This window comes from Pipistrellus hanaki, assembly GCF_964339955.1.
Source record: "Pipistrellus hanaki genome assembly, chromosome: 19".
NCBI classification, from domain to species: Eukaryota; Metazoa; Chordata; class Mammalia; order Chiroptera; family Vespertilionidae; genus Pipistrellus; species Pipistrellus hanaki.
The window spans coordinates 7,475,661-7,503,237 of NC_140521.1; the positions used below are offsets into that span (position 1 = coordinate 7,475,661).

At 38.2% G+C, this 27,577-nt stretch overlaps 1 protein-coding gene across 2 annotated transcripts in view; it reads right to left on the bottom strand.

Moving 5' to 3' along the window:
- The window catches only part of IFT81 (intraflagellar transport 81), a 120,607-nt gene that overhangs the window by 15,774 nt on the left and 77,256 nt on the right, over window positions 1-27,577 (bottom strand). For both annotated transcript variants that reach the window (XM_084868033.1, XM_084868034.1), the window contains 9 exons: window positions 27,239-27,304; window positions 26,827-26,937; window positions 25,783-25,867; window positions 17,382-17,545; window positions 15,993-16,088; window positions 14,498-14,644; window positions 5,593-5,742; window positions 2,115-2,243; window positions 590-679 (listed from right to left, as the gene is read on the bottom strand). In XM_084868033.1, the coding sequence (XP_084724159.1) occupies window positions 590-679; window positions 2,115-2,243; window positions 5,593-5,742; window positions 14,498-14,644; window positions 15,993-16,088; window positions 17,382-17,545; window positions 25,783-25,867; window positions 26,827-26,937; window positions 27,239-27,304 (1,038 nt within the window). The remainder of the gene's footprint in view (window positions 1-589; window positions 680-2,114; window positions 2,244-5,592; window positions 5,743-14,497; window positions 14,645-15,992; window positions 16,089-17,381; window positions 17,546-25,782; window positions 25,868-26,826; window positions 26,938-27,238; window positions 27,305-27,577) is intronic.

Genomic DNA, 27,577 nt, shown 5'->3' on the forward strand with positions numbered 1-27,577 from the left:
AATACAGGCCCACATTCAAACCGAAAATCACTACAGGGAGGGTGATTAACTGCCGCTCATGTTGAATGGTATGGGCCACCTGACCTGGCTTTGTGAAGGGCATTTACCTCCTAATAGTTTATCTTTTAAAGCAGTGGTTAGAATTAGCTTCCAAGTAATGGCATTTCCTCACTTATCATAAGCTATCAGAATTTGCCCCCCAGCAAAGTTTATTGATTTAAGTTTACTTGTCACCAAGTGTTGGCTGACTTTGAGCTTCTACCTGGCCACAGAAGAAAGTGACTTCATATTTACAGCTTTCACATGATTTAAAAAAAAAAGCTCATCTGGCTGCACATGTGATTTTAACTTAAACTCCTTTTTCTCCTTCTCTCCTCCCTCTAATAATTTATGACAAACCAAGTAGCATAAATTAAAAATAAACCTATTCAGGTCACATTCTTCTCTTTTGCAGAATCATATCAATATAATAGTAATAATAACAATAATGTGTTTCCCATAAATTACCCAAGTAAAATATTCAGGATTCTAATTACTATATCTCAACCAGATAAAATAGTTACAGTAACACAATATCAAATTCACCTACTTGACATTTTTGACGCAGTTGTCGTAGTTCTTTTATAACTGGGGCTAGAGCCGACTTCTTTTCAGATACCAGTGAATTCAGTTTTCTTACCTGCCATTTAAAAAAAAATACATGACATCTTAAAAAAGAATTCAAAAGAACAAAAATACTACATGCATAAATATATTTATTGAAGTGTTATATATGAGTAAAAAGATTATAAATTACTTCAATGCCAAACAATAGGGAAGAGATTTGGTAAATCTTGATTCCCCCAGTTTGGAGCCCTAGCTGGTTTGGCACAGTGGATAGAGCTTCAGTCTGCGTACTGAGGGTTCCAGGTTCGATGCCTGGGTTGTGGGCTCTATCCCCAGTAGGGGGTATGCAGGAGGCAGCCAATCCATGATTCTCTCTCATCATTGATATTTCTATCTCTCTATCCTCCCTTCCTCTCTGAAATCAATAAAAATATATATTAAACAACAACATCAGGGGATGCCACTGAACTGTTCAAAATGTCAATTATTAACACTGCAAACCAATATGGCAAAATATTTACAATCTAACAAGTAATGACTAAGACAAACTAAAAGTTGCCTATATACAATTACAATCATGTTGTTATGTAAAACAATATGTAATTACGCAGGTTATATAAAATATACATAAACATAAATGAAGTGATATTCAAAATACTTAATAACCCGAATGGCATAAGTAATAACCAATCACAATGGACACTAGCCATAGAGATGAAGGCAGTCTAGCAGGCCTCTACGGTGCCCAATGTTAATCTTTTTTTGTTGTTATTAATCCTCACCCGAGGATATATTTTTTTGTTGATTTTTAGAGAGTAGAAGGGAGAGAGGCAGAGAGAGAGAGAAACATTGATATGAGAGGGACACATCAATTGGTTGCCTCCTGCATGCACCTCGACCAGGGCAGGGATTGAGCCTGCAACCGAGGTATGTGCCCTTACCGGAATTGAACCTGGAACCCTTCAGTCCACAGGCCGACATTCTATCCTCTGAGCCAAACCGGTAAGGACAATGTTAATCTTTTTATGAGTCAGCTTGTGGTGAGATGCTGGGGTTCTGGGCAAGTGGCCAATGTGGATAAGACAGGCTGAGAGTTTGGGGCAGCAGCTATTTACCAGTAAGTAAGGAAAGTGTTAAACATTCGAATGCCTCATGAGGCTGTATCAGTACATTCTGGCTAAAGAGCAGCCCTAAATATGGAAAGATACTAAGGACACACACAAAAGCGAAATAATTTTATTAGGGTGATATGATAGGGAAAACTTATTGTTTATCTTAAATATTTCCTTAATTTTGTATAACTTTCACACACTTCAAAATCCACCAAATGCATAAATTGTTATAAGTTGAACAACCTTACTAGAATGCAAAAATTCAAGAGACTGATACAGATAAAAATGTAAATAATATGCAGAAATGAAAATTTGAATGTTTCACTGAAAACTGGACAAACAAAAATATCTGCCTTCTATACCCAATAAAAAAACACTAAAAATGTGTACACTCACCATTTCAGACATGTCATCCAGGGTCCGTCCTTTCATTTCGTCAACCTCACTCTTCAGTGCAGACACTCTCTCCAGCTCTTCTTGGGTGTAACTATATCCAGATATACCCTTTTTCTCCTCAATGGTTTGCTAAAAGTAAAGAATAAATAGAGGTCAACCTATGAACCAAGAGGTTCGATCCCAGATCAGGGCACATGCATGTGTTGCGGGCTCAATCCCCAATGGGGCAGGAGGCAGCCGATCAATCATTCTCTCTCATTACTGATATTTCTATCTCTTCCTCTCCCTTTCTTTCTGATATCAATAAACATATATTTTTTAAAAATGGGGCCACAAATTTGATGTCAAAACCTCAATTACTCCATAAGAAGTATACATTTTTAATATATAATATTAAAGTTATAAATGAAATAAATTAGTTTAGAATCCTATAGGATAATCTTTATTGACTTCAACAATAATAACATCTCTTTATATGTTATAAAATTACACTAAACTTTACTATCTTCAGGTAATTAGGAAGCAGTTCTAATCTTAGACTTTAAAATAGTGCTATATGAAAACATGCCCAAAGTCACTAATTATCCGAGAGATGCAAATCAAAATGAAAATGCAATACCATCTCACACCTGTCAGAATGGCTATCATTAACAAATCAACAAACAACAAGTGTTGATGAGGATGCAGAGAAAAAGGAACCCTTGTGCACTGCTGGTGGGAATGCAGACTGGTTCAACCACTGTGGAAAACAGTATGGAGTTTCCTCAGAAAACTGAAAATGGAACTCCCATTTCACCCAGTGATCCCACTCCTAGGAATATATCCTAAGAAACTAGAAAAACCAATTAAAAAGGATATATGCACCCCTATGTTCATAGCAGCACAATCTACAATAGCTAGGATTTGGAAACAGCTTAGGTGCCCATCAGCAGATGATTGGATCAAAAAACTATGGTACATCTACACAATGGAATACTACGCTGCCATAAAAAGAAGGAATTCTTATCATTTGCAGCGACCTAGATGGAATTGGAGAACATTATACTGAGTGAAATAAGCCAGTCAATGAAAGAAAAATACCACATTATCTCCCTCATTTATGGATAATAAAGAACATTATAAACTGATTAACAAAAAGATAGATACAGAGACAGTAAGGCAACAAGCAGACTGTCAAATTACAGCGGGGAGGGTAGGGAGATATGGGGGAAATAAGAGATCAACCGAAGGACTTGTATGCATGCATATAAGCATAACCAATGGACACCAAACTCTGGGGAGGGAGGGCATATATGAGAGTGGGAGGGGGGCAATGGTAAGATATGTACACATATAATACCTTAATAAAAAAATGAAGAAGAAAAAAATAAATAAAATAGTGCTATATACTTTGCACAGAATATAAAACAGGACACATTCAATAAATATTTGATGAATGAGTGAATTCTCAAGTGATCCAATTATATTTACATTTGCTCACTCATCCAATATTTGTTTTATACCTAAATGTCCCAGCACAGTTCTAGGCAGTGAACAAAACAGGGGGGGAAATCCCCTTGCCCACAGAGTTTACTTCTAGTGAGAGTAAACAAGCAATATGTAAACAAGTAAAACAAAATGTGAGGTGAGAGTGGGGTTGAAATCATAAGTAAAAGGTGACATCTGAGAAGGCCCTGAAGGAAATGGGGAAGCAAGCCATGTAGACACCTAGGAGACAAGCAAGTGCACAAGACATGAGGCAGGAACATGCCTGGCCTGTTCACGAAATAGCTGGGAGACTGGGGGAGCTGAAAACAGAGTGAGAATGCCGTGGGGTGGGGGAGGGATCATAGAGGACTCGGTTGGTGTGCTGGGACAATCTCAGTCTCTGTCTATTGTCCTTTGCATTCTCAAAAGTGTCCTGGTTTGGATGATAAATTATACTGTTACCTTATTTTTAGGCCAATGAAAGAACTTGGACTTATTTTAAATGACATGGGAGGCTTATTGGAGGGTTCAGATAAAGGCATTAAAAAAAAATTAATCTTAGAGGAAGGAAGGGAGAGAGTGAGCGAGTGAAACATCAATCAGTTTTCCATACTCGCCTGAGCCGGAATTGAAACTGCCAACTTCTAGTATCACCCAGCCTGTCACTGACCACCCAGTGCTTGGATAATGGGCTCAAGAACAGAATGGCTATGTTGGCAAAGATGGAGGCTACGCATGGGCAAAATAGCATGGGTTCTCTCTGACTAATGCCCATCTAGCCATTGCAGCTGCCACTGCCACACATCTGACCTGGCAGCAACAGAGATCAGTCCTGAGCTCTGGGTATGGAATCATCCCTTGAGGAAACGAATCATCTACTTAGTGGCAATATGATAACATCAGATCCTTCCTGCTCTGAAAAGACATTTCATCCTGACTGGCATTGATCCATGTTCTGGGTGAGGGTTTGCTTTTCTTGCCAACAGTCGTCCAGCCAGCACCACTATCCAAGGGCTCAGAGTATCTGGTCTACTGATGTGGAATCCCACCTATATCCCCTCAGACCAGGAGACCTAATTTACGGCAAAGGAGGTGTGGTGGTGGGCACATGACCTTGGGATTCAGTCACTGTACCACACACCACACCATCCAGAGAGCAAATGACCTGACAGAACAGAGGAAGGACCTTGTGAAGGGACAGCTAAGTGGCCAGATTAGAACTGGTGGCTTGTGGGGATGAGTTCTAGTCTTTAGGATGGCGTGTACACCGTAGGAGCTGCGTTCCAAACAGACTGAACACATGGGTCTTGAAAGTATGAGGGTTACCACTCACTGGGCTTCCCACTTATCCACTTAAGGAGTTACACTCCCCTTCTCTGGCTTCCAGAGCTGAGCGTGCTTCCACCAGAAGGCACATGAAGGGACCCTCTACACTTAATGCTCTGGCTACCATACTGTCACTTGGGCTCCTCATGCCAGTGGGCAAACAGGCAAAGAAAAGAGTTATTATAGCCGGGACCGGTTTGGCTCAATGGATAGAGCTTTGGCTTGGGGACTGAAGGGACCCGGGTTCGATTCCGGTCAAGGGCATGTACCTTGGTTGCGGGCATATCCCCAGTAGGGGGTGTGCAAGAGGCAGCTGATCGATGACTCTCTCTCATCGATGTTTCTAACTCTCTATCTCTCTCCCTTCCTCTCTGTACAAAATCAATAAAATATATTTAAAAAAAAAAAAAAAAAAAGAGTTATTATATTGCAGGACATCCATAGGCTATTAATTACCCCAAAGTCAGCAAGCATAAGAGTGCTTCCTGGGGGGGAGGGGTAAAAAAACACACAGAAAAGACTGCTCCCTGCTACATTAACATAAATGAATCAGCTTATATGACATCTCTGCAATTAATCAGAAAAAACAATAATTGTATGGTTTTTCTATTAAAAACCATAGAGCTATAACCCATAAACCTCCTGGCATTTGTAATTTTAGCACCCCAAGATAATACTGTATTACCAGTTGATGCTGAATATTTTCAAGACGTTGTTTAAGGAGTTCTTCTGTCCTCTGTAAGAGACCGAACTCAGCTTTAAATTCAGCTATTATCTGATGCTTCTTTTTGAAAACTGTACTCTTGCTTCGAAGTTTGCTGACATATCGCTTGAACTGTAAAAGAACACAAAATGTAGTTTAATGAGTAGAAAGACAGTTGCTAAATATCACATATGATCTCAATGTATTAGAAACATTTTATTTTCTACTGTCTAACACATGTCCCAAGGATGTAATAATAACTTAGTTTTATTAGAAAACTTAAAAAGACTAACTGCTGATTAAACAAATTTTGTGTATGTTTTAATTTTTTGGATCCATCTAAATAGTGTAAATCCTATGTAAAACTCTATTACCGTCAGTATTTTTCCTTTTTAAGTTATACAGCTAAATCCAAGGTCAGTAATTCTAAATTTGTAAGGTAGTAAAATAGGAAATATAACATTTCTAAAATTTAGGTACATTTTTCCCCTTAAAGACTTGATTCGTCCCCGAGTATTTAAAAAATGCCCTTAAAAATAGTAAGATTAAAAATTCTTCACATAAAAATAACTTTTAATCCCTAGTTTAGACATCATTCTAAAGTTGATTTAAACTTTGAAAGAAATACAGAACACATTGTGTTTTAGAGGAAGGAAGTTCAAAATATTTTTCTATCCATGATTAAGTTGGTTTTAATATTAAGGAATTCAGCCCACACACACAGCAAATTGTCAATGGCTGGATTATAATAATGGTTTTAAAATTTTAAGTCATGCCAATATACCTAGAGTCTATTAACTTGCAATTTTTCCTTTTAAAGAATAAATGTGTAAGCCTGACATAACCACAGACTCAGAATCCCTAGAGTAACTATAATATGTTCTATTAAAAGTGTCCTGGGCGAAGTGCCCAAAATGAAATCAAACCTATTCATCTGCTATCCTCTGTATTATCTAGGCCAATTTCCCCTTCTCTATCTTGCTGTGCTCCAGAACTATTTTTAAAAGCTATAAATGTTTTTGGTAAAAGAACAAACCCACCAATTACTCCATGTGCTCTCTGCTGATTGGTTGTTATTTGATGTTCATTGGACAAACTACTTAAGGGAAGGGTAGTTGGGGTCAGATTAATCATGGTTCCACTCAATTAAGCAACAGGTGGCTATCAAAGCACTCTGAGGGCTCTACTACTCCAAGGAACTAGGGGAAAGAAAAATGCATTATCCATGTTTTCCTTCCATTGCAAGTTCCTTCTGTTAAAAAAAGAGAAAACAGCCTGGCCTGTGTGGTTCAGTGGTTGACTGTCGACTTAAGAATCAGGAGCTCATGGTTTGATTCCCAGTCAGGGCACATGTTCAGGTTATGGGCTCAGTCCCCAATGGGGGACGTGCAGAAGGCAGCCGATCAATGATTCTCTTTCGTTACCATGTTTCTACCTCTCTCTCCCTTTCCCTTCCTCCCTGAAATAAAATAAAATTAAAAAAAATTTTAAAGAGAGAGAGAAAACACAAGTCACTTAAGCCCCACTATCACCAAACCAAGACTTAATACCTAACTTAATTACAATTGCAGCCTCTCCCAGGAATGGAATCTTAAACCAGTCCACCAGGAATTACCTGGTTATCACAATCTGCCTGACAGACCCCTGTCATCCCCTAAAGGAAGATGACCTTGCAACAACCAATCCCCTTTTTGCTTGGCCAGCTCCCTTCTGTCTATAGAAGTCTTCCATTGTGTACAGCTCCTTACAGCTCCTCTCTGACTAAATGGGATGCTGCCTGATTCATGAAGAGATGAATAAAGCCAGTAAGATTTTAAAAAATGTACTCAACTCAATTTTTTAAAAACATTTCTATCATTTGGATTTCAGATTATTTCTGAATTCTCAAGTTATAAAACTAAAATCACGATGAACATATGGAATATAAATTTTTAGACATTTAAAATATACACTCAGTGGTCAGATTATTATGATCTCTGAATGCATAATAATCCGGCCACTCAGTGTATATCCCATATATTAAAAGGCTAATATGCAAACTGTCCCCTCCCCGTGGCCAAACTGGCTGACTCCACCCATGCACGAATTCATACACTGAGCCTCTAATATACAGAGAGGAAGGGAGAATTAGAAAAAGAGAGAAACATTAATGATGAGAATTGACTGGCTGCCTTCTGCACATCTCCCACTCGGGATAGAGCCCAAAACCTGGGCATTTGCCCTGACAGGGAATTGAACCACGACCTCCTGGTTCATAGGTCAATTCTCAAACATTGAGCCATGCCAGCTGGGATAGACACATTCTTAATAACTTGTACAGGACATATTTCCAGAAATGGTAAAAAAGAAATAGGGTTTTGATACATTCTGCCCTTCAAAGTCTATTTATGGTACTTTTTATAATTGTCAATTTTTATATGTAAAAGAGAATCTTACATTTAATTTCCATTTCTTTATTAGGGAATTTCACTTTTTTCTCGTGTTCATTATACATCCATAGAGATTTACAATGAATCCTTGAGATATTAAGGAAAATAGTTCACTCTAGCAATAGCAGGCCAATCAGACAAATTTGTCATGTAACTGAACTATAAAGCTTGTCACTGAGCAGGAAGGTCCATTATAGCAGCTATTACTAATCATTTGGACCAATATGCATTTGTAATCTAAATTTGTCATTTAAGAAAGAGCAGCCATCGTTTTAGATGCTGAAATCAATAAGATTAATGCTTTAGAGCGCTAGCTTCTGGCTTTGGGACCAATTTTACTGACTCATTTCCTTTGTGATCAAAATGAAATTTGGCAGATGTTCTTTCTCCTCTTATCCATTTAATATATTTTAGAACCTTTCATAGTAATGATCAAAATCTGGGCTAGCTTTTTAAAGGGCAAGGCAGCCTATTTCCCTAAGTATGAAACATTTAGACGCCTTTAAAGCTTATCTGGAGCTCACAAGTATGATTGGATTCCAGACATCATTCTGGATATTTATGTAGAAACAGGAATCTCTATTCCTGCTGCAAACTTTCCACCTCAATATCTTACAGGACAACTATTTCCACAGGAATTAGCTGCAAGACTTTACAAGACAACCATATAATAAGTACTTTATATGGTCAAGAAGCTGAGGCCCAAGAAAGTTAGGTGTGCAATGAAATAACAGCAACTGTTCAAGAATAGCATGACTATACCCAACGGCTACAATTTTTTTTGCCCATTTGTCAGTGCCTTGTATCCTGTCTAAATTCAGACTTGCAGAAAACCTGAAAAGACTATCTTTTCGTGTCAACTTCATGCCATAAATCATTTGGATTCCCTGAAGTCTGGTCTGAGAGCTGCTACTTGCTTTAAGGCAATAAAAAAATGTTTCACAGCAACCTTCGCTTTCTGCTAAAATGACAGTCTTTCCAAATCAACTATCATAACTCGTTCCATATATCTAAACACACATACAAATACTATGTTAACCTTTACCAACCTGTTAGTATTATGTTTTAAACTTTAAATTAGAAAGATCTCACCAAGCAAAGCATAAACAATATAATTGCCTCCATATGGCAGTGGATAATTAGCTGCTAATTCTTGAGAGTTTATAAAAAGCAATATGATACATTCTGGTAGAAAATTGTTTAACAGAAACTTGTGGCACAGGAACACCAATCTGTGAAACACAGTCAGTCATACCTCCCAAGGTCTCTAGGCTTCTATTATAAATCAAGTCACCAGCACACAGCTGCTACTGTATCTGGAAGGGATTTTCAACTGCTGTGTAAGCAGTTAAATCTCACAAACTAATTTCTATGAAAAATTTTCAAATTCGGGGTTAAAATTGTGGAATTACCTAGATTGCTTATGTAATATACCACTTCTATTACAGTGCACTGAGCCTAATTTATTTGATTCTGTTTTGTTCCAACTCTTAGAAAATTTTAGGGGCCTCAGGTCCTGCTATGAACTCTAAAGAGCACAATGTGATTTGAAAGATTCTAAAAATATCACAGGTTTGCCTTGGCTCACTTGGAAGGGTGATGATTCAATTACAAGTGTCAAAATTTGATTCCTAATTTTTCGGGATCTGACAGCTGAAGTAAATCTTGCCAGGATTTCCTTATCTTCACTGTGCTTCTCTTTGAAGTATTTAAAGATTTCATAATCTTTGCAATTTAGCTCTAGGATTTTAGGATTGCAGTCGGTAGCTGTAGAATGAATTGGTCGGGCTTTAAAATAAAATATATATATTTCAGAGAAGAAGGCAGAGGGAGAGGGAATCATTGATCAGCTGCATCCTGCACGCCCCACACTGGGAATCAAGCCTGCAACTCAGACATGTGCCCTAACTGAGAATCGAACCATGACCTGGTTCATAGGTTGACACACAACCACTGAGTCATGCCAGCTGGGCTTGGTTGGGCCTTTTTAAAGCTGCTTATAAATATTATTTGAGTAAGCACATTTTGTAAGTAGATATTGACAGCAAAACAGATGAGCTCTCGTAACGGTTAGGGGAGAAAACACAATGGACTCTATACCCATGCACCACAAACCAGGAAAGAGCTTTCAATGCATGAAGCGCCAACAGAGATTCACTGTTGCTATAAAAAAGTTCAGACCTAAAAGGCATGCATTCATAATCTGAATGACAGCTCTGGGAAGGGGGCACTGCATCCCTGGGGCTGCTTTTTGTTTGCTTTGCTAATAGAGATCAGGGTGATTAAGACAGTAGCCACGTAGCACTACTACAAGAAGCACAAGTTCTATTTTTTGCTCTTACAGTAAGTAAAACAAGTCATCAAGCTCAGATTGCCTAAAAAGCGAAAAACTCATCACTTACCAAAAGAACTAACTTAGAGGCTATCATATTAAATGGCAAATACAGGCTTATGGCCAGGCATTAATTTATTTACTAGAGGCCCAGAGCATGAAATTCGTGCACAGGTAGGGTCCCTAGGCCTGGCCGGCGAGCAGGGCCAATTGGGTAACCAGCAGGGTGATCAGGCTCTCACTTGTATCTGCCTTGACCAGTGGGGCACCACCCACTCGCCGGCACTGCTCCCTTAACCCCCAACCTGCTTCTGTTGCCAGTCATCTCCCTCTGTGGGGCAACTGGTGGAGCAATTGGGGCAGAGGGGGCCCCCTCCCTGGCACCCGCCTTTATTGGCCTGGGGCCTGTGGGCTGGAGGAAGCTCCTGCATTAAACATCTACACCCTGGTGGTCAGTGTGCATCATAGCGACCGGTCATTCCACTGGTTGTTCTGCTGTTTGGTAGATTTGCATATTAGGCTTTTATTATATAGGATTTATAAAAATACTCACCTAAGTACATGCTTTTTTTATTGATTTGAGAGAGAGAGAAGAAATGAGAGGGGGAGAGAGAGAACACTGATTTGAGAGCAAAACATTGACCCACAACAGAGGATGGAACCTGCAATCCAGGTATGTGCCCTGACTCAGAATCGAACCTGGAACCTTTCCACACACAGAGGATAATGTTCAACCAACTGAACCTCACTGTCCAGGGCTATGGGCAGACATTTTAAAAAATTATTTTATCTATACAATGAAATAAATAACCATGTTTAGGATGAAGAGTTACATATTATAAAATAATTTTTCTTATCAACTGAAGTACCATGATATTTTTAATATTTTCATCTTTCTATGAAAGAATATGTCTATATTAGATTATATTAGTTATACATTTTTATCTGGGTTTTCTATACATTTACCGAGTGCCTATTACAGGCCAGCTATCAAGTAAATGGTAGTGAGCATGAGATATGCCACAGTCGTCATGGAGCTGACTGGTTTCTTAGGAGAGGCAGAAACTGAGCAAGTGATCTTAACTGAGCTGTGTTACCACACATATGAATACATATGAAGACTGTGAGGTGTGAGCTGGAAAAATAATTACAGGCTATGCTTCCTGGAAGAGGGGTTACTTAAGTTTTATGTTATCTTAAAAAAATCATACTGATCACAGCAACCTTTGACTGACAACTCAGAGTCATAATCATAACCTACTATGCTTGCTACCATACTGTCTTTCTATCTCCTCTCACACTGAATCTGCATAAAGCAAGATATTTCTATGTAAAGATCTTTAAAACATTCCAAATTATGGAAAACTGAATTTACTTAATATTAAAATCATGTCCCAATATTTGAAGTTATCAGAACTTGAATCACAGCAACAATTTGCCCTTTAAGTGTGTGCAGTTTATTGGGTGCTAAGTATATCTCAACAAAGCTATTTGGGAAGGAAGAAGAAACTCTCTGTGACAAAAGACTCTGTATAGAAAGAGACAGTAACAGACTAGAAGAAAAACAATTATCCAGGTTAAGATGCAGAATATATGTAAAAATATGATAGATAGGGAAATACAATCCATTAGAAAAAAATGGAGAAATAAAATAAACAGAAAAATGACAGAAGAAATAGAAATGACCAAATATGTATTGGACAGATATTCAATCCAATTCCTGATCAAGAAAAATGAAAATTCAAGCAAAATATTGTCAGAATTCCAAAAATTAAAAGATTGAGGATCAAGTGTGGTGGAGAGTTTTAAGTAAGAACAGAAACATATACTCTTGTACACTCTTGGTGCCACAACATGGCTGGTGATCAAACCCAAGAATCTTTGGTGCAAGGGGGGAAGCTCGAACCACTTAGCACACCGTCCAGGACACTACTACTTCTTGATACTCTCTCACTTTTGTGTAAACAGATGAGTGACAAAGAACATAACTTTTTGGTGGTTACCATGTGGTATCAAATGAAACCCCAGTAAAGTCCATCTGTATTATATAATTGTAAGTATAACAAACTTCCTCCCTTTTGTCCATTTGGCCCATCACTTTATCAAAGTAGAAAATAAAATTTGTCTACCAAGATTTGTTACTTATAAAATTATGCTGAATGTTCTCCAATACCCTCTGTTTTTTTTTTAGATAACTGCCGAGTAAGTGGTTGGCCATTGCTTAAAAATTACCTTGATTTTACGATTTCCAAAGTTAGCTTTTCCCCCACCCCCCACCCCCCAAAAAAAAGAAAAAAAAAAGAAAAGAAAAAAGATGCGTTTCCTGCCGAAACCGGTTTGGCTCAATGGATAGAGCGTCGGCTTGGGGACTGAAGGGACCCGGGTTCGATTCCGGTCAAGGGCATGTACCTTGGTTGCGGGCATATCCCCAGTAGGGGGTGTGCAGGAGGCAGCTGATCGATGACTCTCTCTCATCGATGTTTCTAACTCTCTATCTCTCTCTCCCTTCCTCTCTGTAAAAAATCAATAAAATATATTTAAAAAAAAAAAAAAAAAAAAAAGATGCGTTTCCTGTCATCAGATACTTCTCCTTTACAATATATTTAGTCAAAAATAAAGGCTAATGGCTCAGTGGTTGAGCGTCAACCTTTGAAACAGGAGGTCATGCTTGATTCCCAGTCAGGGCACATGCACAGGTTTCAGGCTCAGTCCCCAGGAGGGGGCATGCAGGAGGCAGCCAATCAATGATTCTCTCTCCCTCTCCCTTCCTCTCTGAAATCAATAAAAAAATATATTTTTAAAAAACTTAAAAATAAATAAAGGCTAATAGTTTGGAATTAGATTCTTATGCCTCTATTTGCATACAGGGAGTAGCTAACGCTGAATTATAAGCACTACTCATGCCAAATGTGGCCATAACAATTACTATTTCCTGTCAATTGGGCAGCATTTTCTTAAGAATAGATAAAAATGCTAGAAGATAACATGTTCTCTTATAAAGCAAAATTGCTACATAATTAATCTTTTTTTTTTTTTCTTGGCTAGCAAGGATGTCACGAAGCACATGCTGTTGGCTTCCAAGTATCATTTAAAATACTCCAGTGTCTCAAAGCAATCTGGAAGTGGATGTTAAAAGCCAAAGGAATGTTTCAATCAAGCGCTGACTTTTGAAAACCTACCACTTCCCCAATAAGTGAAAAGGCATATTGGGAGGTTACAACCAGAAAGAAGCACAACAAGTGTTTGGCACAGTGAAGGTTCACGGCAAATTTGTAACAGTATGAATTCAACAACTTTTGAAAACCAAAATGAGGTCTGGACAGAGCAGCTTTTAAAAATAGCCTTTGCTGAGGCCTCTTAAAAGCTGTAAGAGGTGGTAAAATACAAGCAATGTTTAAGATATATGTGACTTACCATTTGATTTGCTTTAAAAGAAAAAGAAAAAGAAAAAAGCACTGAGCTGAAGATAAGATATTTTCCTTCCTTCCTTCCTTCTTTTTTGAGCTAACTTTATAAAAGGAGATGGGGAATTATATTTTTGGTATTTAAGTTTAATCACCTATAAATGACAATTATTACTTGTCCCACTACTAATCTTATGAGCTTGACAAAATGACAAATAATAGCCGTTAAAGCACTGTTCAAAATTTAAAGTGTATGTAGCAATGCAAGATATAACTGTATTTTTAAACTCTGTAAACATCCACAATGAAGTCATTTTAATGGTGTCAGTGCAACTGGTCAAACACACATTACTGACAAAGTTACTTAGTGGTGATTGTTCTCAGCACTCTATGAAATTACATTTATCAACAATTATGAATTTTTTTTCTTATCTGTTCCTACTCATTTGATTTCAGCTTTAAAAAATAAATCCAGTATAAAACCACTTAATTAAAGAGTGAAAATTTGGAATATTAGCTCATAAAATCATTAATATCTGCCATTGTACATCAAGAATTTCTTAATATTACTACACAGAGTTTTCAGTTACATATAAAGAGGTTTCATAAAATAATATTAACTTCCCATTATTGACATTCAAGATTTAAAAAAGGCAAAAGCATTCACGGTTTCAAACAAGAACAATACTCACATCCTTGTCCCATGAGAGACCTCAGCTTACCTCATCTCCCTTCAGAACTTCAGTGCCATCAAACTCCCGGGCCTGGTTCGTCTTCACAGACACCTCCCGCTCGAGGCTGGCTAACTTCTCCTTTGTTTCCTGTAGTTCCTCAGCTTTTGCTTCTTTTTTACGTGAAATGATGGATGCCTAATTGAGCATTAAATGCCAATGTAAAATAAAACATATCCAATCAATGTTCTGTCAAATTGTGAAATTCTCTATATTTTAGTTTACCAAGCTAAAATTTCAATGTAAGCATATCCACTAGTGTGGCTACAATAAAAAAGACAGATAATAACAAGTATTGGCAAGAGTGTGGAGAAATCAGAAACTTCATACACTGTTGGTGGGAATGTAAAACGGTATAGCTCTTAGGAAAGCAGTTTGGCATTTCCTCAGTGTTAAATACAGAATTATCATATGTACCCACAACTCCACTCCTAGAAATACAGCCAAGGGAAATGAAAACATATTTCTACACAAAAACTTGTATTAAAATGTCCATAGCTGCATTATTTATAATAGCCAGAAAGTAGGAACAACCATCAACTGATGAATGTGTAAACAAAATGTGAAAGTATCCATACAATTACCCAGTAATAATAATGAGATATTGATACATATTAAAACATGAGTGAACTTTAAAAACAGTAGGTTATGTGATATGCTGTTGGAATTAAAATTTTAAAACCTTACTTTTTGGTGATATATTCTGAAATATTTATAGATGAAATGAGATTAAATCTAAGATTTCCTTCAAAATAATCTAGTTGGGCTGGCGGTAGAAATGACACAAGAAGGCCATGATTGCTGTAACTTCCGGAAACATGAGTGTTTACTGAACTACTTTCTCTACTTTGGTATATGGTTGAAATTTTCTATTGTAAATGGCTTTTAAAAATTCTAACATCCTTGAATAGTGCTTTGTTATGTAGCTCGGTGTTTACTGAGGTTACCGAATGCTTTTCACACTGAACTCCTGCCTGGGTTCTTTTCAGAATCCATGGCTTTCATCTGACTCTTTGGTTGAGAAATACATTACAACATATATAATCTCATGATCTAATAGTTGTGGAAAAAGTGATAAATGCCTTAGCAGTAAAATTTAATTCATTCTATTCTTCCAAACTAATTTTAAACTTGAAACAGTATATTGCCATTAATTAAAGATTACAAATATTTTTACTTATATCACTTAAAGTTACCTTTCATTTAAGTAATCAAATTCCACATTCACAGATATAAACACAAATAGCCCTATCACCACAGTTGGCAGACTCGAAGGAAACTAAGCATTATCTGGTGTATTGCATTTCAAACTTGAACACAAGTCTTTTGTAGCTTTTTCCATAAATTCCTTGTTATAATCTGGAGATTAGCAATGACACAAGAACACTGATTGCTTTCTTCCTTCTCACTTTAACACTGCAGATAACACAGCCTGTGGTGTTTATGAAGATGCTCAGAGCTAAGTGGGACAAAAGAATGGGCTTACCTGTTGCCTATATAGTGAGAGTTTGCCTTCAATTGGCTCATTTCTCAACATTTTCTTTTCAATCAGCTGATTGATCTGTGTATTTATTTCATTTATCTAAAAGAGCATGAAAATAAAAGATGTTAAGTCTCTCCCTATGATTACACAAAGTAAGGGACAATTGGTCCAGCCAAGCTTTGAATTTATGGTTCTTATCATCAGTGATCAGATGGTCCTGTTGATGAGTCGGTTGTTATGATTACTTTTAGAAATACTGAACATTTTGTGGTTCATGACAAATTTTACACAGTATTATTACTTACATGGATTTAACCATCCATGTCGAAATAATCCTAAAGTACTCAGCATGAGATATTTATACATTATTTAAAAAAAAGACAATTTTTTAAAATCTGAAGTGATCCTCTCTCCTAGCTTGTGACTTTCAAGTCACTGCAAGCGATAAAATCCAGACTCACATTCCATAGGAATTTATGTAAGGAATTCATGAGCCCAGCTGAGAGTTGACAAGGATGACTAAAAACCTTCCTGTTTGAATGATCTGTGGTTCTCCCAGAGCTGTCATTTATCCCACTCATTAATCCAAACCTTTCCCAATGTAATAAAACTGACTAACTCCACAGAAGCATATAGTCCTTCAACAAATTAAAAAAATTACATGATTTTCAGTATATCTGTCTACCCTTTGAAAAAACTAGAATTTCCTTGTTAATTATAAGACATCAAATTTGAGCCAAATCTGACAAAATTTCTATAAGAAAATTAAAAGAATAAAATGATCAAAATTATATACTATTTAGTTTAGTGGCTGTTGAGCACATTGAAAGATTAGCAAATCAAAATGGTTCTATTTTCATGATATTTGGTATTTAAAAAAAAATACACATCTGATTAGTGTTTTGTTTCTAGGGAGCAAAAGTGTTACAATATGATACCAGGTTTCAATGAGCATTACAAAAAAATTTAGTAATTCCAAAGCTGGCATAAAAGGCTAATAAATATATTAGGCTTTAAATATAAAATTGCTACAATGTTATTCTTGCAAATAAAAATTACTGATATTTAAAAGTTGGCATTTTGTTATATGAATACATATTAGCCAATTATATATTATGAATACATAAACCTATGAATCTATCATTAATTTATATGTCCAAGTTACTTAGTTTCCTAATCAATTAACTAAGTTTTCATAAATCATGCATTCTAGATAACAGCATTACCTTCTGTAATTTCTCATAAAGAGCAACTCCTCATAAGAGCTATCAATTCTTAGGGCAGGTTAACTTAAGAGCCAAGAATTGGACACTATAAAAATCAGTTCACATACTTTACATAGGACTAAGGATAAGATAAATTGGAAACTATGAAAAGATGATTGTCACTTACTTTAGATTCAAGTTCCAGAAGATCAGAATGGCCCATAGCAGGCTCTGACACTACTTTTTGTAAAAAATGCAATTCTTTTTTCTTGTTCTCTATTTCTTTAGGAAATTTTTCAGTTACCATATATGAATTAAACTTCATCTCCTCCTCTAGTCTCTTCATTAAACCTTTGAAAAGAAAATAAATGAATATTCAGCCCAAGAGACATTCTGTATACTTTAAAATATAAGACCTGGCCCTAGCCCATTTGGCTCAGTGGATAGAGCATTGGCCTGTGTATTGAAGGGTCCTAGGTTTGATTCTGGTCAAGGGCACATGCCTGGGTTGTGGGCTCGATTCCCAATAGGGGATGTGCAGGAGGCAACTAATCAATGATTCTCTCTCATCAGTATCCTAGCTAATAAAGAGGGAATATGCTAATTGACCATCATGCCCTCATAAAAGATGCTGGTGCCCACAACAAATAAGGAGGGAATATGCTAACTGACTGCCATGCCCTCAAAGATGATGATGCCCACAGCCACAAGATGGCAGTGCCCAGTTCCCTCAGCCCTGACTCTGGAGTCCCCCAATCTCATCAGCCTCCAGCTGCCCAGGGCCAGCCTGAGGCATAGGCAAGCCTCAGATGGTGGCTGCCCAGCTGCCCAGGGCCACCTGAGGCTCAGGTAACCAGGGCTGGCCAAGGCTTATGCAGCTGGCAGTGGCAGCAGCAGAGGTGTGAAGGGGGCATCGCCTTCCCCTGATTGCTGGGTCACCTCCTGCCCCTGAGGGCTCCCAGACTGTGAGAGGGGGCAGGCTGGGCTGAGGGACCCCCCCCTCCAATGCATGAATTTTCATGCACCGGGTCTCTAGTAGTACCATGAAAGATTAACCATTGAAGTCTTTTGCTAATTAGAATGATAATAAAAAAAAAGGAACAGCCGAAACCGGTTTGGCTCAGTGGTAGAGCGTCGGTCTGTGGACTGAAAGGTCCCAGGTTCAATTCAGGTCAAGGGCATGTACGTTGGTTGCGGGCACATCCCTGGTAGGGGGTGTGCAGGAGGCAGCTGGTCAATGTTTCTCTCTCATCGACGTTTCTAGCTCTCTATCCCTCTCTCCTCCTTTCTATAAAAAAATCAATAAAATATATTTTTTTAAAAAAGAACAATTTACCTGGAAGAAATGTTTAAATAATTACAAAAAACCTAGTATTATGATCTTTCCAAATTACCACCTAAGCCCTGGCTAGTAGCTCAGTTGGTTAGAGCTATTCCAATAGACCAAGCTTATGGATTCCATCCCTAGTCAGTGCACATACAAGAAACTACCAGAACATAAACTGATGAACAAAAATAGATCCAGAGACAGAGAAGCATTGAACAGACCATCAAACTTCAGAGGGAAGGCAGGGAAGTGGGGGAGTAAGAGATCAACCAAAGGACTTGTATGCATGCATATAAGCATAACCAATGGACACAGACACTAGGGGGGTGAGGGCATGTGCTGGGGGGTGGTGAGGATGGCTAGGGAGAAGTCAATGGAGGGGGAAAATAAATGGAACAATAAATCAATGTTTCTATTCCTTCCCCTCTCTCTCTTTAAAAATCAATTAAAAAACAAATTACCACCTAATTATATTTTACTCCATAAATTAATGCAAGAATAATATTTACAAAACAAGCCAGATACAGCATGGGAAATATAGTCAATAATGTTGAGATAACTGGATATGAGGCCAAAGTGGGTGTTTGGGCAGCAGGGGGACCACTCTATAGGGTGGGTGGTTTTCTGGCCACTTTGCTGTAATCTGAAACTGGTGCAGAATGGTACTGAATGTAAACTGTGATTGAAAAGGAAAAGAAAAAGCCAGATATTTTGTTGAGTCACATTTTGCATTTAAGTAAGAAATCCAAGAACCAAATGACAACACAAATGTAATTCAGCTTCTTTCTTCTATATGTGGTCATTTACTCTTTTTTTTTTTTTTTTGCAACACTTCTGAGGCAATTTATAGTTCTATTACTTCATAAGTACTAACACATTATAATTTGTCAGCTTCAAAGCACACATTCAAATCCAAAAAAGAAATTATCTACATTCATGCATTTTTTTCAGTTTTCTATGTTTGGTAGTTTTGATTTTGTAAAGTTTACAGTGAAATGGCAAGATATATTTTTAAGATTTAATAGTTTTCTTATTTTGACAGAGTGCACAAACATACACACACAGATTTTCAGTGAATAATGGTTTTGTTATAAACTCCCAGCCTAGAAAGCTTTTAAAAGTTTATTTCAGATCTTTCCATTACACATTTACAAAGTCTGGCTTAAGTTTTTTAAAACATTGGATTTCCGGTTTAAGTAATCTACGTACGTAGATTGCATAATAAACCTGGCCTAAAACTTTAAAAGTATTTTTAGTTCTGTTGTGCTAACCATATATTAACATGTAAAAATTTATTAAAGGCAAATTCGTGAGTTTCCATTCATCCCTACAATCCCCCCCGCCCTTCCCTTTAGAGGTTGTGGAAAGAGAGGGAGAGAAAGTGTTTAATGAATCACACGATAATGATGTGGTTTCAGATTAAATCTACTTCCTGGCTTCTCTGGCTATTAGATGACTAGTTTTCTCCATCTTCAGATGACTAGTTTCTCCAAAGTTCTTAAATAAACCACATGTAACCAGAATCAAAGTCTGAAATGTTTTAAAAGATTTAAAACTCTTAATTTTTATATACCTTATTTTTAAAAAGTTTCTAATTCTAGAAAACACAAATTAATCTGTAATGATGGCAAGCAGATCAATGGTCGCCTGGGACAGGTAGAGAGGCAGAGAAGGGAGGAATGAAACATTACAAAGAGGCACCAGGAAACGTTTGGGAGGATGGATATACTTGTCATCTTGATGGTTTCAAAACGTATCGATTGTACGCTTTAAATAGGTACAATTTAATACTTCTCCATTTTACTCAATAAAGCTGTTTAAAAACATAAAAAACAGAATTTCTATCACATTTTAAGTTCTTCTTTTAAAAATTTTAATATAGACTTTGAAAAGTATTCATGTTTCTATGCAGTTTTTTTATAAATTATCTTTTGAAATCCTGGCCTCTAAGATCTCAGTAAACTTTTTAATTAAAAACCCTCTGAAAACATCTTACTTCTCCTACTATCACTGACTGAGTAGGTTCCTTTATGTAATAAATCTCACAAATGTGTAGAGTATAAAAAATATATTTGAATATTTTATAATATGGTTGTTACTCTGAAAAAATACAAATTACATTGTTACGATAAAAATAATTTTGCTCGGCCCAGCCAATGTGACTCAGTAGCTGAGCACGACCTATGAATCAGGAGCTTAGGGTCGGATTCCTAGTCAGAGCACATGCCCAGGCTGCAGGCTCAATCCCCAGTCTGGGGCTTGCAGGAGACAGCCCATCAGTGATTCTCTCAGATCACTGATTTTTCTATCTCTTTCTCCCTCTCCCATCCTCTCTGAAATCAATAAAAAATATATTTAAAAATAATGTGTATGTGAATAAAAACTTTTTATAAACCTTTTTTGGTAGTGAAGAATTTAGATGGATCTTATTTAACTAAACACCTGAATCAATTAACATCTGCTTAATCTAGTCTTTTTCTAAAGTGCTAAATACAATTGTTTCCCAAAAAGATGCCAGCAAAGCAAGAACTCTTTAACTTCCTATTCCCCACTCCCTGCCCACCCCCCAAAAAAACAAAACAAAAAAACAACATATATTATATATGTAATACCTTATTTTTACATTTCAACCATTTTTTCCTTACTTGATTCCCCTCCTCTGTGTGGAAAAGATCACTGTTTTCCTAACCAAAGTCAAGGTCTTTACTCTCACCTCCCAACTCCTTAACAGACTTTAATGAGTGCCTATATGTGTAATCTAATGTGCAAGGGCCTGGAAGTAGACCAATTATGACTTGGTGACTTGCTTGAAGTTTAGCTGAGTCAGAGTTAGATATGCCAACCATTAACCCATCGGGTATTGTTAAAGAAGATTCAATGCAATGCAGGGCATGGGGATACAATTGGGAAGGCTGCTATCAATTTTCACCATTTCCTCCTAAATCTTCAATTTGTCTGGCTCTTTCCTTCAGCACGTAACCACCGCTCCCCTACTAGCCTCCTGCAGTCTAGGCACAGTGCTATCTCATTCATTTGCACACTCCCTCTCCTGCCCTCTTTTCGAACACAAGCAGTCAGGAGAGGCTTAACCTTCATCTACTAGGATCTTCATCCATCATTTGCTCAGCCCATCCTCTTTATGTCACTGCATCTTGGACTGGAATGTCTTCCACTCCGTCACCTTTCCAGCTTTAACTCAGTGACCACGATGTCCAGGAAGTCATTTGTCTCTGTTAGCGTGTAGTGCTCTGCCTCTTTGTTTGTTCTCACAGAACCCAATGCTGAGCTTCATCAGCAAATTCGTCACATTGCACACTGCTGGTCATTCCTCCATTACACTGTGAGCACTTTGTAGACATACTATCGATAGAGGCTCGGTGAATGAATTCGTGCACCAGTGGGGTCCCTCCGCCTGCCCTGCAGGTTGGGCCGAAACCAGCTCTCTGACATCCCCGGAGGGGTCCCAGATTTCGAGAGGGGACAGGTTACAGGCTGAGGGAACCCACCAGTGCACAATAATGGTCAGGGAGGGACACAGGAGGTTGGCCAACCAGGGAGGGACTACGGGAGGGTTCCAGGGAGTATCTGGCCCGTCTTGCTCAGTCCTAATCAGCCGGACCCCAGTAGCAAGTTACTGGTTGGAGTGTCTGCCCCCTGGTGGTCAGTGCACATCATAGTGACTGGGTGACCATTCAACTGTCTGCCCCCTGGTGCACATCATAGCAAGTGGTTGAGCAGCCTTAGCATATCATTAGCATATTACACTTTTTTTTTTTTTAATAAGTTTTTATTTTTCATATTATTACAAATGTTCCTTCCCCCCCCCCCCACCATTGCTCTCCTCCACCAGGTTCCCACCCCACCCTCTGCCCTTTCCCCTCTCCCCATTGTCCTCATCCATAGGTGCACAGTTTATGTTCAGTCTCTTCCCACGCCCCCCTCTCCCCTTTTCCCCAAGAATCGTCAGTTCACTCCCCTTCCATACCTCTGATTCTATTATATTCAACAGTTAATATTGTTCATCAGATTTTTTTAATTTCCTTGGTTTTTAGATTCACTTGTTGATAATTACGTATTTGTTGTTCATAATTTTTATCTTTGTTTACTTTCTCTTCTGAAAGAACCCCCTTCAGCAATTCATATAATTCTGGTTTGGTGGTGATGAACTCCTTTAGCTTTTTTTTATTAGTGAAGCTCTTTATCTGGCCTTCGATTCTGAGTGATAGCTTCGCTGGGTAGCTTATTTTTGGCTGTAGGTTCTTGCTATTCATCACCTTGTATATTTCTTGCCATTCCCTTCTGGCCTGCATGGTTTCTGTTGAGAAGTCAGCTGACAATCGTATAGGTGCTCCTTTATAAGTTACTACCTTCTTTGCTCTTGCTTCTTTTAATATTCTCTCTTTATCTTTTGCTCTTGGAATTTTAATAATGATGTGTCTCGGTGTGGTCCTCTTTGGATTCCTTTTGTTTGGAGTTCTGTGCACTTCCTGGACTTGTAAGTCAAATTCTTTCACCAGGTGGGGGAAGTTTTCTGTCACTATTTCTTTCAGTATGTTTTCGATATCTTGCTTTCTCTCATCTTCTGGAACCCCCATAATTCTGATGTTGGTTCGCTTGAAGTTGTCCCAGAGGTTTCTTACATTATCTTCAATTTTCTGGATTCTCTTGCCTTCTAGCTTCTGTGGAGGAGTGTCTTCTGGCTCTTTATGTTCCAAATCTTTGACTTGATTCTTGCGATCTTCCCTTCTGTTTTTAGGACTCTGTAGAATATTTTTTATTTCAGACAATGTATTCTTTATTTCTTGTTGTTCCCTTATCATTTCTTGATGGTCTCTTTTCATATCCTCATAGGCCTTATCCATCTTTTCTAGGAAATTCTTGAAAAACCTTATAAGCGTAGATTTGAACTCTATATCCAGACGCTTTTTGTCCTCCATTTCTTTCGTTTGTGATCTATTTTGTTGTCGCATTTCGCAGTTACAGATGGGACGGGATTTCAGGGTGGAGCCTGCAGCTTTGGCTTCCGTCAGCCCCGCCCTATGCGGGTCCTTCAGTGCTCACTGCCGGCGCCTCTGAGAGAAAGGTGCCCTCGATTTTCGCCTGCTGCCAAACAGTCTATGCTCTTCCACAATGAGCCCGGTATTGGGGTTCAGTTCAGTTGGTAGTGGGATTGGAGGTGGCGTTCACAGCAGTCTGGAGCCCCAGTCTCCTTCCCGTCAGGGCAATCCCGCGGCACAGCCGACCGTCCCTTCTCTGGGGGCAGTGTGCGCGCCTCCGGGACCTCCTTTCTCCGCTACCCCGGGGTTCCGACTTACAGCCCAGCTCCCTATGGCTGAGCCTGAGTCCCAGGGGTCTGGCCCAGAACGGGGGTTCAGAGCAGTCAGGGGCCCAGCACAGTCGGAGTTTTCTCTCCTTCCCGCTTGGGAACGCCCGCCAGGCACTCGGCCTCCCTCCTCTCCGGCTCCGTCCTCTCCGCGCGCTGCGTGTCTCCGTACCTTGGGCTTTTACAGCTCCTCCGTGCTTCCTTCTGGTTTTCTCCTTGCTTCTTGTTGTAGGATTTCCAGTCAGTCGACTTTCCTGTAGTTCTGGGTAATGTCCATTTTATATTTTAGTTGTATTTTATTAAAATTGTTGTGTGCGGCTGCGGCTAGTTGCCTACCCGAGCAGCCATCTTGGATTCTTCCAGCATATTACACTTTAATTGGTTGAATGGAAGACCAGACGACCGGACACTTAGCATATTAGGCTTTTATTATATAGGATTTCTGCTTTCCATTCCTAACACTTAGTACAATACCTGACATTCTGTAGATGATCAAGAAATACTGGATTAATGGACTATTGGTTTGAGCCTATTATTTTTTTTAAAATATATTTTATTGATTTTTTACAGAGAGAAAGGGAGAGAGATAGAGAGCTAGAAACGTCGATGAGAGAGAAACATCGACCAGCTGCCTCTTGCACACCCCCTACTGGGGATGTGCCCACAACCAAGGTACATGCCCTTGACTGGAATCGAACCTGGGACCTTTCAGTCCGCAGACCGACGCTCTACCGCTGAGCCAAACCGGTTTCGGCGAGCCTATTATTTTTATTACTACTTAACAATTTACCAGCATGTAACTAACATATTACTTACATCAATATTTAAACCAACATCACAAGAGATGCCCTAAACAGAACTATGTCCATTTTATTATTAAATAAACAATTATGTATTTCCTGGCCCAAATGATTTCTATTTAAACTAGAAAGCCAAAGCAAAATAAAAACTATCAACTCAAATTTTAAAAATGAAATATTACTAATACTGTACATATGTCTGGATATTCTGTTTAGTAGCCAGAATTAAAACATAATAGCAAGAAATACTTAACCTAATAAAATTAAAGAATAATAGATATTACAGAAACATGTGTTTAGGCTAACAACTGAAATTGTATTGAACTGTACTGATCAGCCAATTATTTTTCTGCATAACAAATCTTTCAATTCTTATATACACTGCCTTCATTTCCAAAAATCCACTATTAATGGTAAGCTCTAATAATTTTTTAACATGAGCAGGCCTATACAAACAAGTTGCTTATTGATATTATTTTTTAAAGATAATTTTATTGATTTCAGAGAGGAAGGAAGGGGGCGAAAGAGAAACATCAATGAGAGAGAATCATTGATTGATTGCCTCCTGTCCACCCTGACCAGGAATCAAACTGGGACCTGCTGGTTCATAGGTCAACACTCAACCACTAGCCACACTGGCCAGGCATTATATGTTCTTTGGATTTGATGTAGATTCCTTCACATCTTTACCATCAAAAATTAAGATGAGCCCAACCAGCCATGTGGCTCATCTAATCTAAAATTAGAGACCCATGTTATTAGCATAATTGCCCAAATAGGGAAAACACTCAGTGTTATTCTTTGTCTTTATAGCCCTGGCTTTAGAACAACTTCACATTTCTTCCATCCATCTTTTTCATAACACCTATCCTAAGTATTTCAGATACTCACAGATTATATGAGAGCCTCCCTCCACAATGATTTTCATTCTCTTCACCCTTTGACAAAACTCTGACTGAACAGGAATTAAACCCCAGGTGAAGACTTAAGATGCCTGTATTAGGGCTCCCCTTCATTAGACAGAAAATGCTGAGACATCACTTGATGACAGTTCTCATTAGTTGATTGCTTTAAGGGAGAGTACCGATTTAAAATAGTATTCTCTGATCAACTATGTTATCTAATAATTTCCACTTACTTTCAGGCTTTGCATCTGCTGCCGCATGGCGCATACTTTTCAGCTGGTTTTGTACTCTTTGCAGTCTCTGCACTGCATGGAATAGCTTTAAAATAGAATTAGATCTATTACTGGCTCAGTCTATTGAAACCTACCACTCATACAAACAATGAAAAATACAAGTTTCACATAATTCCTGTGATATAAAGGAATAAGAACTAAGAAAATTGCTGTTAAATCCCAAATATAAATGGTTCCCTCAATACTCTTTCATGTAAAACTTAAATATTTGCTTAATTTGGTGGTCAAAGAAAAATACTTGCTAAAGAATATAGTTACCAGGCTTTTCTTGTTGTAACATGGTTTTCTTAACTTTAAGGACTGTAAGCATTCTCACACATGATGTCTCAGAATCAGAATTTGATGCCAAGTAGCCTCAGGGCCAGGCAGTGTAGTTGCTGCCGCAGTAGAATAACTGTGATGCCAAACGAGTTATGAGAAAGCTAAACCCCTCTACTGCCCACTTAGAAGGAAATAGAGCTGAACTGAACTATACTTTTAATGGATAAGTCTACTAGTTTTAAGAACGACTTTTAACAAATTAGAAGTGTTATTTTTTCTGGCCAAATTGTTTTTTCATTAAGGCAAAGTCTAAAAATGTGGATGGTGGGTGTTTGGAGCCTTTTCATGATTTGCTTATTTACCGCTGGAGTAAAATGTAGAGGACACTGTGATCGGTGGAAGAGAAAGGATGTTATAGCCCCAGAATCTCAACACCCCTTGAGAGAGTCTACGAGTTTCATCAACAGTTAACCTTACTGCTTGTTGATGAAACAATGATATTTGGTAGTGTTGGAACAACATGAGCTCAGCATAGGCCAAAAGGGAGTGTACAGATACATACTGAGTATAGAGTCCCAAAGGTCCTTGATGCTGTTGTAGAAGAGTATTCTATCATGCTCACAAAGGGAAACATGAACTTCGAAAGTTCTTCTTTCTTTACACTTGAATTGTCATAAAGATCTATTTCTTTCATCATGAGAATATAAATTTTTATATGGATACCTGATTCTTTTGTTCCTGTTTCTGTTGTGCAAGAAATTCTTCCCTCTCTTTTTCAACTCGAAGCTGTCTTGCTATTTTAAGCATCCGTTGATGATTCTGAACTGTCTCCACCTACAGTAAGGGAATAAGTAGTTCATGTTACTGTCAGGTTAAGGCATGTCACGTGACTCCGACACCCACTTGTCATTTCCTTTTGGTAAATAATACTCCCTGGAGATGACAGTCCAGCTCTAGATTCCAGGTCCTTGAAGGCTTTGGGCTAGTGCCTAGGGAGATTCCCTTTCAGTCAGGGTTATTTGAGTCCCTCCTCAGATTGAATCCATGCCCTGCTTAATCTTTATTTGCATTCCTAAGTCTTTGCAAGTGCTTAACACTTGTGGCCGAAGTCTTACAGTGCTAATTCTTGCCTTACCCTTTTCTTCAAACGTTCAACTCTCTTAATGAGCTGATCCTTTTCTTCCTCCATTGCACTGATATCCTAAAAAGCAGTCAAGAAGACATTATCAGAAAAAGTATTCTTTGTAGAATTCAGCTAAGGGTTTTATATGATTATGTAATCTATCATAATAACCAGAGCATTAAGGAACAGAGAACCTCCTTGGGATGAAGGACATTCCCCCCCACCCCCAGTAATTTATTTGACAGCTTGATATTCATTTAGAAAAGCAACAAAAACAGAAATTTATCCTAAGGAAACAATCATAGATATACAAAAATGCTTAAATTATCTATACTATAGGATATTATTTAA